General features: G+C 38.5%; 1 protein-coding gene across 1 annotated transcript in view; it reads left to right on the top strand.

The window, feature by feature from the left end:
* Positions 1-15,918, top strand: part of PRMT3 (protein arginine methyltransferase 3) — a 46,109-nt gene that overhangs the window by 14,735 nt on the left and 15,456 nt on the right. The window contains exons 9-11 of the mRNA XM_026040212.1: positions 704-803; positions 6,503-6,581; positions 12,027-12,214. Of these exons, the coding sequence (XP_025895997.1) occupies positions 704-803; positions 6,503-6,581; positions 12,027-12,214 (367 nt within the window). The remainder of the gene's footprint in view (positions 1-703; positions 804-6,502; positions 6,582-12,026; positions 12,215-15,918) is intronic.

Below are 15,918 nucleotides of genomic sequence, written 5' to 3'. Positions count from 1 at the left end.
CCAAAAAACGTAGCCACATCGTAGCATCTTGCTCCTTAGGCAGATTTGTTCATATTATATCTTGCATAAGAGATTAAATCAGATTATTGCTGTTACTAACCATTGCGGATGACTTTGGCTAGAGGCACAACGGGGAACGTGCCTTTATAATGGAATAACTGTAATACTGATCTRAAGGGAACATTTGTTCTCTGTGACTTTGCAGCTGGTTTTGTTTMATAAAAAAACAAATCGTGCAAAACATCTTTGTAAGGAAGCTAATTTCCATCGCTATCCTAGTGTGATGAGTTGACTCTAATCACTGTAGACTTGCTCTGGAAGGGTCAAAGAAGGAGAACTGGGAACTAGCAACTCTAAATAAGGAGGAGAGGCATTTTAAATTGCCTTCTACCTTCATGTTCTGCTGTCTACACATTTGCATGCACAGCACATCAGAGATGTACAGATCTACTGCCTGCCACGTTTGCCTCACAGTTAAGCTGCTGCAGTTTTTGGAAATGTGAGAATGTTCCCTCTGAAATGTAACTGAGAAATATTGTAGTGCTATCTAGATTAGGGGGGTGTTTTTGTTGCTTTTGATTTTCTTAGATCGTTTTTTTTAAATGGAACGTCTTGGGGAAGGAGAACAAATGTAAACATTAATATATTTCTGCTAACAGTAAAACGGAAATACAAACTAACTTGTTTAAATTGTGACTTTCAGGTTAAATAAACTTGAGAATATCATTACATTAGTCAAAGGAAGAATTGAAGAAGTAGACCTGCCTTTGGAAAAAGTGGATGTAATTATATCTGAGTGGATGGTAAGATGCATGAATATTCTTTACAAAACAGTTACTTTCGGGGGGAAAAATGCAGTACTGTATTTCATTTGAAAAACTATTAGAGTGCTGCTACTTCTACYAAAAATTTGTTCTGCTTGCAGAAGCATTTTTTAAAAACACGGGAGATGTGATGACAGTCCTGTAGATGCTACTCCAAAGTAGTTTCTGTTCCCTCTTGTTCATGTTGTTTCAAGTACAGTCAGGTGCAGTTTTTAATCCTTGAAAAATGGTGCTTTTGGCTGAGCAGCTCTAGTATTAAAGAAACTGTACCGGTCACTTAACTAGATTGCTCCAGTAGATCAAATTGCTTTAGTCCATGAAGATGACTAAAGACCATCATGACTAAGCAAGAATGGTGGTACTGGAGGTGAGGAGCCTGCGACTGGGGAGTCTGTGTCTGCATCTTCATATATTTAATTAGCAAACTAGCAAAAATCAGTTTTTCTAGTCTTCAAGATTGCTAATTATACGTGTGAAGATGCAGTTATATGTTACTATTGATGATTTTTTTTCTACYGTAAAAATAAAACAACTGATTTGAAACTGTGTAATAAAGATAATAGCCCAAAGGAAATGTATGATAGAGAATGTAAATGAGCCATTATTGCCTGAAAGCGATTGTTTTTRACAGTGGACAATTGGACCCTCTCTAGAAGCTCCACGTCCCTCTTRTACTGGGGAGCCTAGAGTACTGTGTGCAGTTCTAGGCTCCCCAGTATAAGAGGAACGTGAAGCTTCTAGAGAGGGTCCAGAGAGCTACAGAGATGATTAAGGGACTGGAACATCTCTCGTAYGAGGAGAGACTGAGTTGGGCCTGTACATGAAGGGGAAATGTAAGGAGGAAAGGGCCAAGCTCTTCTCAGTGGTGGCCAGCGACAGGAYAAGGGSTAATGRGTCTTAAGTTGCAACACAGGCAGYTCCATCTCYRTATGAGGAGGAACTTCTTGACCRTGAGGGTGACAGAGACCTGGAACAGGCTGCCCAGGGAGGCTGTGGAGTCTCCTTCTCTGGAGGTCTTCAAAACCCGCCTGGATGCATCCTGTGCCCCGTGCTCTGAGTGGCCCTGCTTGAGCAGGAATGTTGGACTAGATGATCTCTCGAGGTCCCTTCCAACCTTAACCATTCTGTGATTCTGTGTCTGCCTTTTGTATGTTGGCTGTTACACGGTTATGCTTGTTACCTGCCATACGGTTTGAATAAAGCAATCCAAGTGTTGGACTGAAGCTCAGAGCTGCCAAATAAGTCTGGTCCCTAGAAAGTGTGAGAGGAAACACCTTTTGACTCTTCCTATTCAGCTTGTGCCTRTGTCCCAGATCCCTATCCCATGTGCATTCTACGTAGAAAACTTGCACAGAATCACAGAATGGTTGCAGAAAATTTCTTCAAGATCAACAGTGAAAACTTGCATTTGAAGTTACTTTGTTTTTGACAAATTCTGGGTGTTCAGCAGTCTGGGAGCCCTTTAGATCATATGCACTAGGAATCCATATGTATCCAATTAATTGCCAGGTAAATGTAGAATTTTTTTTAGCTTTGTTTCTTCTATGATTTTTATATTACATATTTCAGATTGATGGAAATGTACAAATGTTATGTCTTAGTTGTCTAAGGCATCTTATTTGAAGTATGAACTTGATCTTTACTCCTGAATTAATCAGTTTCAAAGCAAGTTTCAGTCATTGACACTGGTTGTTTAAAAACAGTGCCATTATGCTTGGTGATTTCAGAGAGCATAGCGACTTTGCTTTTGAAATGTAGTTCTTGCAGAGAAATTTCTCATCAGTTGCCTAATATGTGCAACGAGAATTATGGTCTCCAAAACATCTTTCTTATTCAGGAGCTCAAGGTCTGGTTTTAAAGCTTTTAAGAGCTTAAGATACATTGTAAATCAGTGTCTATTATGATTAAATAAAGGATTTTGAGAAGCAGTTCATGTAAAAAATGAAGTATTTAACATTCCCGATTTCTGTAGTAATTTACCTTTAAATATCTTAATTATATAACCAAGAACATTCTGCATAATTAGGACTTTTAAATATTAAGAATTATTAATTAGGAATGTTAGCATTTTTATAGGTTGCTGCAATACAGAGATAAAGAGGACAGTGCAATGGAAGTAAGATTAATAGCGGGACAAACTGTTCTGGCACAGCCCGAGAAAAGCAGGATTTTGTCTAGGTGCAAATCATTTATCTTTGTCTGGGTTTCTAGTGTTGTCCACTGTCACTAGTGGGTGAATTTGATTTTTTTTTTTTTTTTTTCCTTCTCCTTTCCTGTATGATGTGGACTGGAGTGAAGTCCCTTCTTAATAGGAGAAAACGCATGCTTAAAAATTGATTGATCACTTGATKGAAAGTGTTGTTAAGTGCTAAGCATGGGCACCAAAAAGAACCCGATATTTGTCCACTTTCAGTTCTTCATTGAGAACAACCGTATGGACCAGCAGGCAAATTCCAATGGGAGCAGTGACTTTTACAACAAAGYGAGAAAAATATTCTGAATTTTGCTAGAAAACAGACTGCTTTTTACTAGTAACAATTTTTTACTSGCTGCTAGTAAGCATCAACCCCTTTGTGGAATCATTGCTTCCGTCTGTTTTGTATACAACTGTATTTAAGTCCAAATGATTTCTGAGGATCATTCTCCTGCTTCTGTAAGTGTTTTGCTAACCAGAGGCATCGTAGATGACATCCTGGATGTCACTGCTGGCCTGGTTTGTGGAGGTTTCTGGAGGCTTCCTGTCCTTACTTTGTAGCAGGACTGTAGTCTTCTGAGGTGTCATCCTGCTTGGTGACACTGAGGGAAAATGTRTGAAACGCTTGAAAGCCCTAATGGAGCTTTCAGTTATTGTTAGCAGTCTCAGGCACCAACCTTTGGAATTAATAATAATAAATAAATAAAAGCTTGTTTGTATTGTGGGAAAACTCAAGCAAATGTTACTTTTTTTAAAATTCAAATTATAGAATTAAATGAGTTGTGTTTATAAGCAAAGGTACAAATAAAAAGAAACAAATATTTATATATCCTGCCTAATGGCAATCTGATGCAAATGCAGTTCTGAATACACATCAGTAATTTGGTTTTTTTGCCTTTGTGTAAGGAATAGGATGCTTTCTCACGTAGTGATTCAGTCTGCAAATGGCTTGCAAATGTGCAAAATCTGGAATTTTGACTGGAATGCTGTGTTGCCTGTATGATTAGTGGGGAAGTACTTGTGTTAGCGTGAATTGGGCGTACAGTAGACTTGTTCACAGGCCGTTTCACACTTACGCCCCCTCCCTGGAGGTACACAATTTAAAGCAGCAAGGATGTTTTACAGTAATTAAAGCAATTCTACATACAGTACTTAAGTATGAATGGAGAGCTGCTCAGCAAAGTGCTGAAACGGGTGTTGAGTGGAATTATTCAATTTGTACCACATCAGGAGAAAGTTTTTACCGCTCAGTGTGCCAAGGTGGTTGTTCTATCATATGTATGGTTTTTTTTTTTTTTCCAGAATTTTCTAATTATTTACTGAGGTATCTATGTAGGGGTTTGTTTTTTCCCCTCTTATGTAGCTAAGAATATCTAATTAACTTGAGTTTGCTTGAAAAGACCTTTTTTTTTTAACTGGATAATTTTGAGATGATATCTTGATGGGTTGGAAGTTATTCCTGCTGTTCAGGAAGAAGAAAATATATATATCATTTATACTTATTTTATTTATACCTATTTTATATATAATATATATAAAGCAGCAGGTATATATATGTATATGTCATATATCTAAAATATACATAAATATATATATATATATAATGCAAACAGTCTTTCCTCTCCACCCTTCCTCTCATATTTCCATGATGGATAGAATGCAGTGATGGCTTTTTAACACTTATTTACAATTTTCTCTTCAGTCTTGACCTTCTATAGCACTACCATTAATATTGGGAGGTGCAGTCAATGTGTTTTTATAACACAGTAAAATATTTTATGTAGGAATTGAGGTATTTCTACTTTTTTAATGCTGTGTAGAGAGCATTCTTAAATAACTGAATACATTAACTTCTTTACAGAAAAGTAGAGGAATATTATGCTGRATACTAAAGTGCTCATGTTAGAAGTTCTTCCTATATGTAGGTTTTTCTGCCTTTGTAAATGCTTCTGTGTGGTTTCTGAATTAAAATAACTGCTTTGCAATGGAGTAGTTTATTTAAATAATAGAAATAAAATAACAATGCACGATGTGAAGCCAGAAAAGATATGTGAACCTTTTACAATACTATAAAAAAAAAAGAAAGAAAATTTTAAAAAAGCAGAAATAGGGATGCGTAATGGTATTCACATTCCTCGGATTGCGGATTTATCACTCATATGGGTATTTTATATCGCTCGTTCTTTGGACAGATCACATCTAGAACATAAGCTTTAAAGGCCTCTGACTTCTGCGCATTTTATTATTATTTGAATATGTCTYTTTTGGCAGCTGGAGAATATTCCACATACCTTAAGTTTTGAAAATATAGAAGTGAGAAACCWTTTGTTCCCTTTGTAGGGAGAAGCAGTCAGCTTTTCCATAGAAMATGCATTATATGACAGCGTAACATTGAGGTGCACCACGCAACGACTTTGTCTTTCCCTGAGAACATGCTGTCTTTTACGCATTTGAGTTTAGCCTTTAGCAAGGCGGGTCTGGGACGATTCTGCTTGCAAGCTTGTGTGATAGACATCTCTTCACAGTAGCTAATTTTGCGGGTGCTAATACACACTGAAGAAAACCCAGAACTCAGAGCATTGTTGGTGGGAAGGTAAGAGTGCCCCGTAGCATAACGGGGGGAAGACATCAGGTCTAATTCTCTTTCCAGATGGCACCCCTACAGGTGAGGCAGCAGCCTGTGAAATTACCTTCTAAATTACACTGCAGATGAGCACAGCGCAGAGAGCAAAACGTTTTGGTGTAGGTAATAAATGACTTAATTCACTACCAGCGACAGTTTATATAACTTACAGGAGCGGTGCAGAGCACTGAGGGGAGTGTAGGATTGAGGAGTGAAAACAACCCGAAGTGCCAAAGTGGAAGGCCAGCGAAGGAGCACGGGAATTCGGCGATATTTTTGGTTAGAAGCTTTGTGTTTGGTCTGTACTACCTAGCCTCGTTTGGCAAATGTGGTCAATGACGGGCGTTTTAGGCAGGAAGATGAAGACTCTTAAAAATGTCTCTTAACTTGCTATCTGCTAATATATTATATTTTATAAATGTCTTAACAGGGGAGTTAGGCTTACAGAGTTATGCATTACAGTTTGTTTTTCCATGCAAAGTGCCGAGTCAAATCTCTTAGCTGTATCAATTGTATAACATAGTTACCATATACCCACACACTTCCTTTTACACGCTATATGTATACACAGCTAAGAAGTGTGCGTGTATGTRTRTATATATATATRTGTGTGTATATATAAGCTGCATTAGCAGTTGTCAGCTTCAAATGAAATTCATTAGGCGCTGGCTCTTACTAGGATTTACAGGCAAATAACTTCTTAAACTCTCTTATATTTAATTGTATGAAGCTTTTGAGACAAAAAAAGGAATGGATAAAGTTTACCTGTAGATTGATTAGATATATTGCATGAATTTAAAAAAAAAAAAAAAAAAAAAAAAAAAATTTATCAATTCTTGCTCTTTCACTCTTCTGTTACAGGGTTATTTCCTTCTCTTTGAGTCTATGCTGGATTCTGTTATTTATGCAAAGGACAAGTACCTGGCAGAGGGAGGCTCAGGTTGGTGTGCATAATTCTTTTTAATAAATTTAGCTCTGGGGGAAAACTAAATGAACAGAGGGACTTAAAATAAGCTATGCATGGATGAGGAAGKTGCCAGTCTAAATGAAGTATGTTTCCATTAGTGGGAGCTTCAAGGCATTAATTTGYTCTATGGGTACTAGAAGAGCACTAGCTGGGGTATCTAGGTTTCAAGATGGCAATATTTTTAAGAATAAAGGGTTTCTTGTTTATTTTGAACTGCAGTTTCAATATCTTCACTACTTCTTCCCACAGTTTTCTCCCCCTCCCTGCCGCCAAAGAAAAATCTCCAGCAATAAATGGAGAAACTKCACATTTAAAAATAAATGCTTGTTTTCCAAGACATTATTTTTCTTAACTAAGTAGTTTTTAACTAAGTAGTCTTTCCTAAGTAGTTAGGATGTTAACCCAAAGTATTATTACTTAATTTTCAGCTAGTAATATATGGAATGCTRAATATATTCTTCCTAGGTCCTCTTATCGATTGAAAGAGAGTGTGTCTTTCCTACCTGGACCATTTCTAGATTTCTGTTCTAGGATTCTGTTCTAGGATTTCTAGAATTCTTTTAACCAAACTACAGTGCTGGTTTTCAAACCTTTCAAAATCTGCAGGGCTACACAGCAGTTCTCAGAAAAGCTTCAATTCTGCTTCACCCCCAGACACCCCGCTGCTTTTTTTCTCCCAGTGCTTGAAATGGTGTTTTAGTGTAGATTTTTAAACATCAGTTCAGAAAGCAGCTGCCCACAGCGAATCCATGTATGAATCAAGTTAATCTCTTCGGTCAAAGGACTGAACAGGGAGTAGTAGAAGCTGAGCTGCCTATCACAGTTGTCTCACACCACCTCACTGCACGTTTGAAAACGTCAGTATTGCATCCCTTGTTTTCCTCAGGCAGGCTTTTATTTACCTGCTGGAGTGTTATAACTTAGTAATTCGTGCACTTGTGTGCATTTCCTTGCGTACTCAAGTCTTCCAGATGCTTTGGCAGGCTTGGGTACCATCAGGAAGCCAACTTCACTCTTTATTTCATTCACTTAAGCCCCATGTGTGCTTGGTGAAACATGTGTTTSCACCCGCTTGTGCAGCATGTCATGCTTGTGCATCCTAGGCGTCATCCAGAGAATCCAGAAGAAAATCTGAAGGAAGGTTTGCGYTGACGAGTCATTGACATGGTGGTTGTGATCTTGGATTGCATTGATAGAGTTAAAATTAGTTAGATATGGGGAGTGCGAATGCTTCGGAAGAAGCTTAAATGGAATTACGCACGTGCTGAAATGGACTCAGATCTGCGTGTAGTTCTACTTTGTTTCATTGCTGATGGTCACCAACGTTAAGTATGTCCTCCAGAATATATTGTTTCTCCCCAAAGTACTGTTTCTGAACTAGTAAGTTGGATAGTGTACTTTATTTAGAATTAGAATATAGATTTTGGCTTAAAATCCTGACCTGTGAATTCTGGATATTTCTTTCCAATTCCAAAGTACCAACATTTTAAAAATTTTAGTAAGTCTTTTATATATTCTAACTGGTGAGTGGTGGAAATGGGTATTGTTCAAGATAGGAGGAGGATTTTACCATTAAATGAAAACAGTTATGTGATTTTTTTTCTTTAAATATATTTTAAGGGTTGATAGAAGAAAATAATTTAAACTCCAGAGCTAATATTGCTGGCAAATAGCTTTCCGTAAAATCACTTGCATTGTAAATGGATGCTGTGCTCTAAAACATTGGGTTAGGATATGAAATACCTAAATTGGCCAAAGAAAGGGAAAGGAAAACAACTTTTATCCATTCCAGCTCTGATATTATTTGAGGAAGATCCTGTAGAAACAGAGGAATGGGAAGAAAAACAGACYGGGTGCTTTTAACTGGGAGAGAAGATGCGTGTGGAGGACGTATTAATTCAAATGCAGGAAGCCATGTGCATTGATGAAGGGAATTACATGGCTCAGGCTCAGCGTAGTTGTTCTATCCCYATAGGAATAGAACCTTTCTCTCCATGGTTGGAGGGTAGAGAAGTGACAACGAAACTTTAACTTTCTAATAGTTTGTTTTACCCGTAAGTAGCTTAGCTTCATCTTAAGCCTGTAATTATTACTCACATGATGCTATTTTCTGCACTGCGTCTGCGTAGGTTTTTGTTTTGCTTAATTCCTCTGTCAGGGTTGTATTTCCCATTGACCTTTCCAGTCGTAGTCCAGGGTGGGTTTTTTTGCTCCTTTGTGCTAACCACGCACATAGTTAGTTTCACTAGGCTGCCTTAATGATGGGATTAACGACTGTGTAACAGCGCTTGCTGCAGTGCAGTTCCCTGTGACTGCGGCGAGCTGGGGGTGCCACAGTGCAGCAGGAAAAAAAGATCCAGTTGTTCACCATTTGCTTGTAAAGCTAAATACGCAAGCAAAATACCACTGTTTGCGTGTTAAAATACTTGGAAACGTCCTTGAGCAACGTGATGGGAGTGTTTTGCTTTCAGGAGTTTAGAATAATGTAGTGGCATCCAGCGTGCAGCTTTGGTGTGCTCTGGGTAGGTAGATGCTCGTAAGTATACATCCCCGTGTAACTATTAAGGGGGCCACCCTGTGACATTGTAAGGAGGCATTTTATGTTTAGTTAGCTTTCTTTGGCTGTTTTTTTAAACTTCCATTGAAACTAGAGCTAGMGCTTGTGCTCGTAGGCTCTTTTGGCAGCGTTGCAGGTTTGCTGCAATACGTATGTAGGCATGAGCTCAGTTGGTTTTCTCTGGTTTATTTTCTCTGCCGAGGAACAATGTGCTGATGTGCTGGCTCTGCAGCATTATTTAACCATTTGTGCTCTGTGAATCGTATAATCCTTTTGTTTTCTTTCTTTTTTTCTTTTCCCTGCCCCTCTGCCCTTCCTGAGCACACAGTAACTATTTTTTGAAGATGCTTGCAATTGCTACTTTTGTTCCAGCTTGCATAGCAGGTAAATGGCTGTCCCTGAGGCTCCTGCCAGAATTGCCCAAGGACCAGTTTAAATTTAGTCAGACAGAGGCTTTTAGGGTGTATATGAATAGCGTCAGATCTGTGGGCATGTCCAAATCCTGCTGAGTCAAATCTAGCAGCTCATTCTGAGGTGAAGTCTGCCTTAACAGAGAAACTCCCGAATCTGCTGTGAAGTTTAATATTGTCACAAGCCACTTTATACTGTCTCATACTAGGGACCGCTTGAAAACTGAAAAAATCAAGAGAAGCTGCTTTGCTTTGCACAAACCTTTCAGTGAGTGAGCTGGGAAGAGAATCTAAATATCCATATTCGTGCCCGGTCCATCATGTTGTAGCTCCTATTGGCATCATGGAGTGGATGATGCCAAAATGTGTAGTGTAATGTGAATATTATATAACAGTTTTATTTGGGAGCATAAACCCACCCAGAACCCACCTGATTCTTTCTTTGGAAGTAGTACTTGGTTGCTGATGTCAGCAGAAGATCACGTAGGTAAGGAAGGTATCACTCAAAACATAACTGTTTTTTGCTTGCTTACATCAAAATAGTGCCAGGATTCACCATGGAGTTATTTCTGTGTATCCAGAGGCTTGCTTTCTAACCCCTTGGTCCTGAAGCTTGAGGCATTCCTAAGGGGTAATGGATTTCCCATCTTCTTCTGGTTACCACGTGAGCTGTTGCTGGTGACAAATGTTTCCTGGGCACTGAGTCGAGAAGGACGCAGATGTCAAACCCGTGAATCAGTGAAAGCATTGCTGAGCACGTGCTTTTGCCCAATCAGCATTTTTTTCATTTAGCCTGTGAGAAGGAATAGTTATTTAATTACAGCTTTAATCGGAAAAAAAAAAAAAGACAGGTTTGTCAGGACAAGTGGGTTGAAAGAATAGAGGGTTTGGTTTTGGAGAAGCAAGGACTGAAATGAAAAATGCATTTTAAAGTATTTTATTCCCCCCCCCGCCAAAAATACAAAATGCTGCTGTATTTAGATGGTTCTGACAGATATTTAGATCAACATATCTACATTATAGTCAAAAAGAATATGATGTAGATTTCTAGGTATAGTTGGGTCTATAAATTTAGAATTTGATATACTGTTGGTTGTAGATTTTGCGTTTCTGTTTCTGAAGTCAGAACACACGCTTTTTTTTTTTTTTTTTTGCTCTTTTCAGTAGGCTAAACAAAAATGAAGGAGAAAACTGGGCTTTAGCACTTATCTTTTGCTTGTTATTAAATACTTCATGCAATCAATCATATGTTTCACTATTTCAAGAATTTGGCATCTGGACCATAAGACTGAATAAAAACTAATTTAAGTCACTCTCAGATRTCTAGTGCTTCCTCCTTGACAGACATACGAACAACTCCCTGATGATCAAGAATGTCTCAGAAATGTGAGCTGTTCTRTGGAAGGAATGTTATAAAATATTATTTCACTTCCTTTCCATTGCCTTTTGCAGTTTCACCCCCATTGTCGTGCCAGCATGTTTGTGGAAATTTTAACACTAGGGCCACTTAGGTCTTTTTTTTTTTTAATCTAATCCCTTTGCCGCCAAGAGCATTTCCATGAAAAATACTCTTTTAAAGGCTGCAGCTGTTTGCTGCTGTTGCCTGTCTTAATTTCTGGTGGCTCTTGAAGGTTTACAGTGCTGGGAGATAAAACCTAATATAGTGCAGTTGTCAAGCTAGGGAACAGCAACGGGACTGTGAGAAACTGGAAATCCTTACTGATGGCTCCAGAAGCTGCTTGCGAATACTAATACCCCAGATATTGATTGCTGCTGTTAGTAGCTGTCAGGTGTGCTGGAACCAAGTGATTGCAAACAAGACAGTGTGGCTGCCTACCTGTTTTGATTCTCATCAAATTASCTTTTTACTCTTAATTGTAGGTTATTCCCTAGGAAAGCCTGCTGGTTTGAGGTTCTCATCTATAATATGGAGGTGATGGCTGACAGTGGCAGTTCTGAATTCARCCTGACCAATATTATCAGTCGGAGCTGATGAGAATCAGGCACTTGACGAAGATTATTTGATTGTTTCTGGAATAAGGTCTTCTTGTAACAATTGCTTGTTATTCCGAAACTCTCACCTGGATTTTCCTTGGGGTGTCTGGCAAGCAGCTTAAGGCCATCTCTGTAGTAAAGCCAGAAGAGGATGCTTGAAATTGTTKGTTAAGCAGCAAGTTTGTGGTCATGTTCCAGGCGATGGGATTCAACTGATGTCACACCTTTTCATGAACAGTAATACTATTACCAGAGTAGTGTGCAAAAATTAGATGTCAATGTCTGATGTCTGTTATGGAACTCCAGAAAATAAAGTAGTTGTCTTTTATAAGAGCAGAAATAAGTTCTTTTATTTGTTCTTTTAAGATGTTAATCACTTAAAAACAAAAAAGTCTTAAATCTTTCCTTAGGCATGTCCAGAAGAAAATTTTGCTAATCTGTTTSTTGTTGTTACAGTTTATCCTGACATGTGCACCATTAGTCTGCTAGCTGTGGGTGATATGGATAAACATATGGACAAGCTAGTTTTCTGGGAAGATGTCTATGGCTTTGACATGTCTTGCATGAAGAAGGCAGTAATTCCAGAAGCTGTTGTGGAGGTGCTGGATCCAAACACAATTATCTCTACAGCTAGTGTCATTAAGGTACTATGTTTTTAAAATTGATAGTAGCAAGATTTTTAAAGATTACTTTTATTATTTTTTTCATTCCGTGTCTAAAATGCATGCTTCTTTAGTACTGAGAAAATGTGTTTAACTTGAGCATCTTCTAAGTGAAACAAATTCAGTCAGGTTCTCAATGTGAATACTTTAAATTCTATTTGTTGCTTTTTAACCAAGATTTATTTCCTAAAGAAAAAGATTTTTTTTCTCTAACGTGTCTCTCCTAGGTTATTTTTTTCTATCCAAARCCAAATGTGTACCTGATTTTTGGTGACTTGCATGATGCATAATTGAAATTACTACAGAAAAGGTCTGGAGCATACAGTCTGCCCTACTTTCCTTCCCTCTCCTCCTGAGCCAGAATACTGAGTTCCAGTAAGGATTACGTATTTCGGTGCCAAGTTGACTGATTTTTAAAGAACTTTTATTGGAGGATTGTTCATTTCCTTCCCATAGCTTCATCAAACAGAATGACTCCTGGGTCTGGAATAACAACAATAATCAAGTTCATCTTTATGCTTACTCTTCTGTGTTGTTTTTTCATAGCAGTTCGTCTTAGGCAAAAGAAGTGCAGCTTTTTCCCTATGAACAGGACTTCTGTTTGTATATGGGTTCATTTGTAAGAATACCCACAGAAGCAGTAACAGGGGAAGTACGGTTTTGTGTTAAATCAGTCTATCCTCATGCACGTTATTGTTTAAACTTTTTCCAGTATAGGATCGTATTCCAGAAAAGAGTAAAAATGATTAAGTTGGAAGTCAAACATTCAAATGTAAGAAATAACACTGATATTTCTTTTACTTGGATAACTCATTTGGTTGTCTTAGGCATCTCTCTTTTTTTTTCAGGACTTTTAAAATCATAAGTAAGGAATAAAGAATCCTAAAGGGATTTTTTTCAGGATTCCTGAAGAAAAAAAATGTAGTATTTTTCAGGATCTAGATTTTGCTTTTAGTCTTGTTTCCTGCACGTTGTTTGTACTCTGAACCTATATTTAGAATTTCTCTGTGTGGGTGTCTGTCATTAACAGTGCCTTACATTCTATCATTTTAACTAGCTGACGAGACCTCCTTTATAGATAGTGGGAGGAAATGCATGCTACGGGACTTGAAATATTAGGTCGTAAGGAGCCCTGTTCCTTTGATTATATGGAAAGGGTAGAGTGATCGACTCAAATGTTGTAAAGTACTTTGTAGACTTACGCAGGTAAGATAAATTCTGCCCTTACTGAATTAATCTGGACTCTCTCTTGTAAATTCAAGTAGCTATTGGCCTCTGAAAATGGGTATTCCAAAATCAAGAAACTGAGACTGTGTTAGTTGGGTGTCTACAGTTTTGATTGTGCAATTAGTGAAGCATAAGTACTTTTTTCACCAATACATATTGCTTTTTCCTAACTTTTTCTTTCATGTTCTGATTCAACTGCTTTCAACTAGTTCAACTAATTTGATTTGGTGTACAGAAAATGAAGAGCRTTTTATGCCCTAAATTATCAGCTGTGTGGAAGAGCTGAGCTATATTAACTTGCTAGGTGAATATATAAACCAAAGAAAACAACTTTAAACTGGAAAGTGTTGGACAAATTGGATCATAACTGTCATTATCAATGCAGTCTATAAACAAAATGTACAACTACTACTAATAAAATATGTACTTGCCAGGTAATGCTTTATGCCCCTTTTAGATATATACTGTTGTGAGCCTGGTGCAGGTATATGTGCACAGCAAAGTTTGTCACCGTGGAGCAGGTCAGCAACCTGTTATGCTCGGTGTTTTTATAGGTACTTGGTTTCTGTAAGAATCATATATTTTAAAATAATCTAAAGCAAAGGCATGAGCTCATTTGCTAGAATTACAGTACAAACTATGAAAATTAATGAGCTGAGCAATAATAGTGTTATAGGTAGATAGTTTTAATCAATAACCACTCCACATAACAAATGGATTGTATTTGGAGGGAAACTTCTAATATGTTCCAATTTATCATCTGTTTGTACAGAAGATAGTTCAGTGTGCTTATTCAGATGAGATGCTCCTTGTTTGGGATATTCTGCRATGTAACTTTTCAGGATGTTATTCCCTAGAGAAAGAAAAGACATGGTAATGATAAAATGTATATGATGTTTAGTTTGACTTTGGTGAGACGTCCTGGGATTAAACATTTTAGCTATTTGACTATGTAAACTAAAATAATTCAGTGATGAAGGGTGGTAAAGTGCTTTAACATGAAATATAAAAATGTTGAGATGTGGCTTGCCGTTTTCTCCGCAAATATTTATTGGGGCTTGAGCCTTGGACAGCAAAGCTTCTGCCAGAGCAGCTGTCCTCTGTCCCCTCTGTTTTTCCCCGTCTTGTTTTACACGGATAGCCCAGAAGGTTGTGTCTGCCCCTGAAGTACCTTGAAAAGCTGGAGAAACGGGCAGACAGGAAACCTAGGCAGTTCAGCAAAGGGAGAGTCCAACACTTGGGGAGGAGAAGTTGCATGCACGGGTGGAAGACGATGGCAGTTCTGCAGACAAGGACCGGGGGAGTCTGATGGACAAGCTGGACGTGAAGCAGCAATCTGCTCTTGCAGCAAGGAAGGCCAACAGCCTCCTGGACTGCGTTAGGAAGAGCATTGCCAGCAGATCTAAGGAGGATGCTTCCCATGGTCTCAGCACTCYTTTGAGATCACAGCTGGAGCGCAGGGTCCAGTTCTGGGCTCTCCAGTGCAAGAGAGACGTGGACGTAGTGGAGTAAGCCCAGAGAAGGGCCTTGGAGATGAGTAAGACATTGGATCAGCTGTTATATGAGACGAGGCTGTGAGAGCTGGGACTGTTCAGCCCAGAGAAGAGAAAGCTCAAAGGGAATCCTRTCAGTGCGTAAGTAGCTGATGGCAGGATGTAAACAGGATGGAACCGAGCTCTTCCTAGTGGTGCCCAGTGACAGGGAATAGGCACAAATGGAAATTCATGAAATATATAGGAAAGAACTTCCGTTTAAACATAGAAAACTTATGTTTAAACCCTGAGGGCAGGTAAATATAGGGGAAGTTTGCCCGGAGAGGTTGCAGAGTCTCTATCCTTGTATCTGTTTCTGCCTTGAGAGGCAGCAACCTGCTTTAGTTGACCATGCTTTGAGTWTTGAACTGTGCGATCTACAGAAAACCCTTTCAATTTAGCCATTCTATGACCAATAAACACCTAACTTGGCAAGTCTAAAAAGGATAGTTTTAACCCACATTAGCTCTGGCTCGCTCTATGGCTGTAAGAGCAAGGAGTAGAGCAGGGAAGGATAAAAATGTGGGGGGTGATAAGATGTCTCGATGCCAAAATTGCTTCCGGAATTCAGAAGTAAATTGAGAAATTGTGACTATGTAAGCTAAATTCTGTTGAAGATTTGAAGAACTGACATCTAGWTACTGAAGTGAGCAACTATCATGAAGAATTTCAGATACTATTTCTATTTCAAATCCACTATCAGTCAAAGTGTCTGCTTATTTGGGGAAGAGTGGTTGTAGGTGTTTGGTCTGTCYGTGGATATGACTGGATCATGTTTAGGGCTCTTCTCCCCATTTTTGAAGGGCTCAGTTGGTACTGCCTTAGAAAAGCTGTGTTTTTGTTGCATCTCAACAACTTTAGGAAGCTTAGCCAGCAGGAGACCTTAATTTTAATTTCGGAGTTTTATTGACAGAATTGTATTATTCC

This window comes from Nothoprocta perdicaria, unplaced genomic scaffold (assembly GCF_003342845.1).
Source record: "Nothoprocta perdicaria isolate Ctin4 unplaced genomic scaffold, notPer1 scaffold_251, whole genome shotgun sequence".
In the NCBI taxonomy this organism is placed as follows: domain Eukaryota; kingdom Metazoa; phylum Chordata; class Aves; order Tinamiformes; family Tinamidae; genus Nothoprocta; species Nothoprocta perdicaria.
Note: the sequence above shows the minus strand (reverse complement) of the source record. Positions and strands in the feature narration are given on the sequence as shown.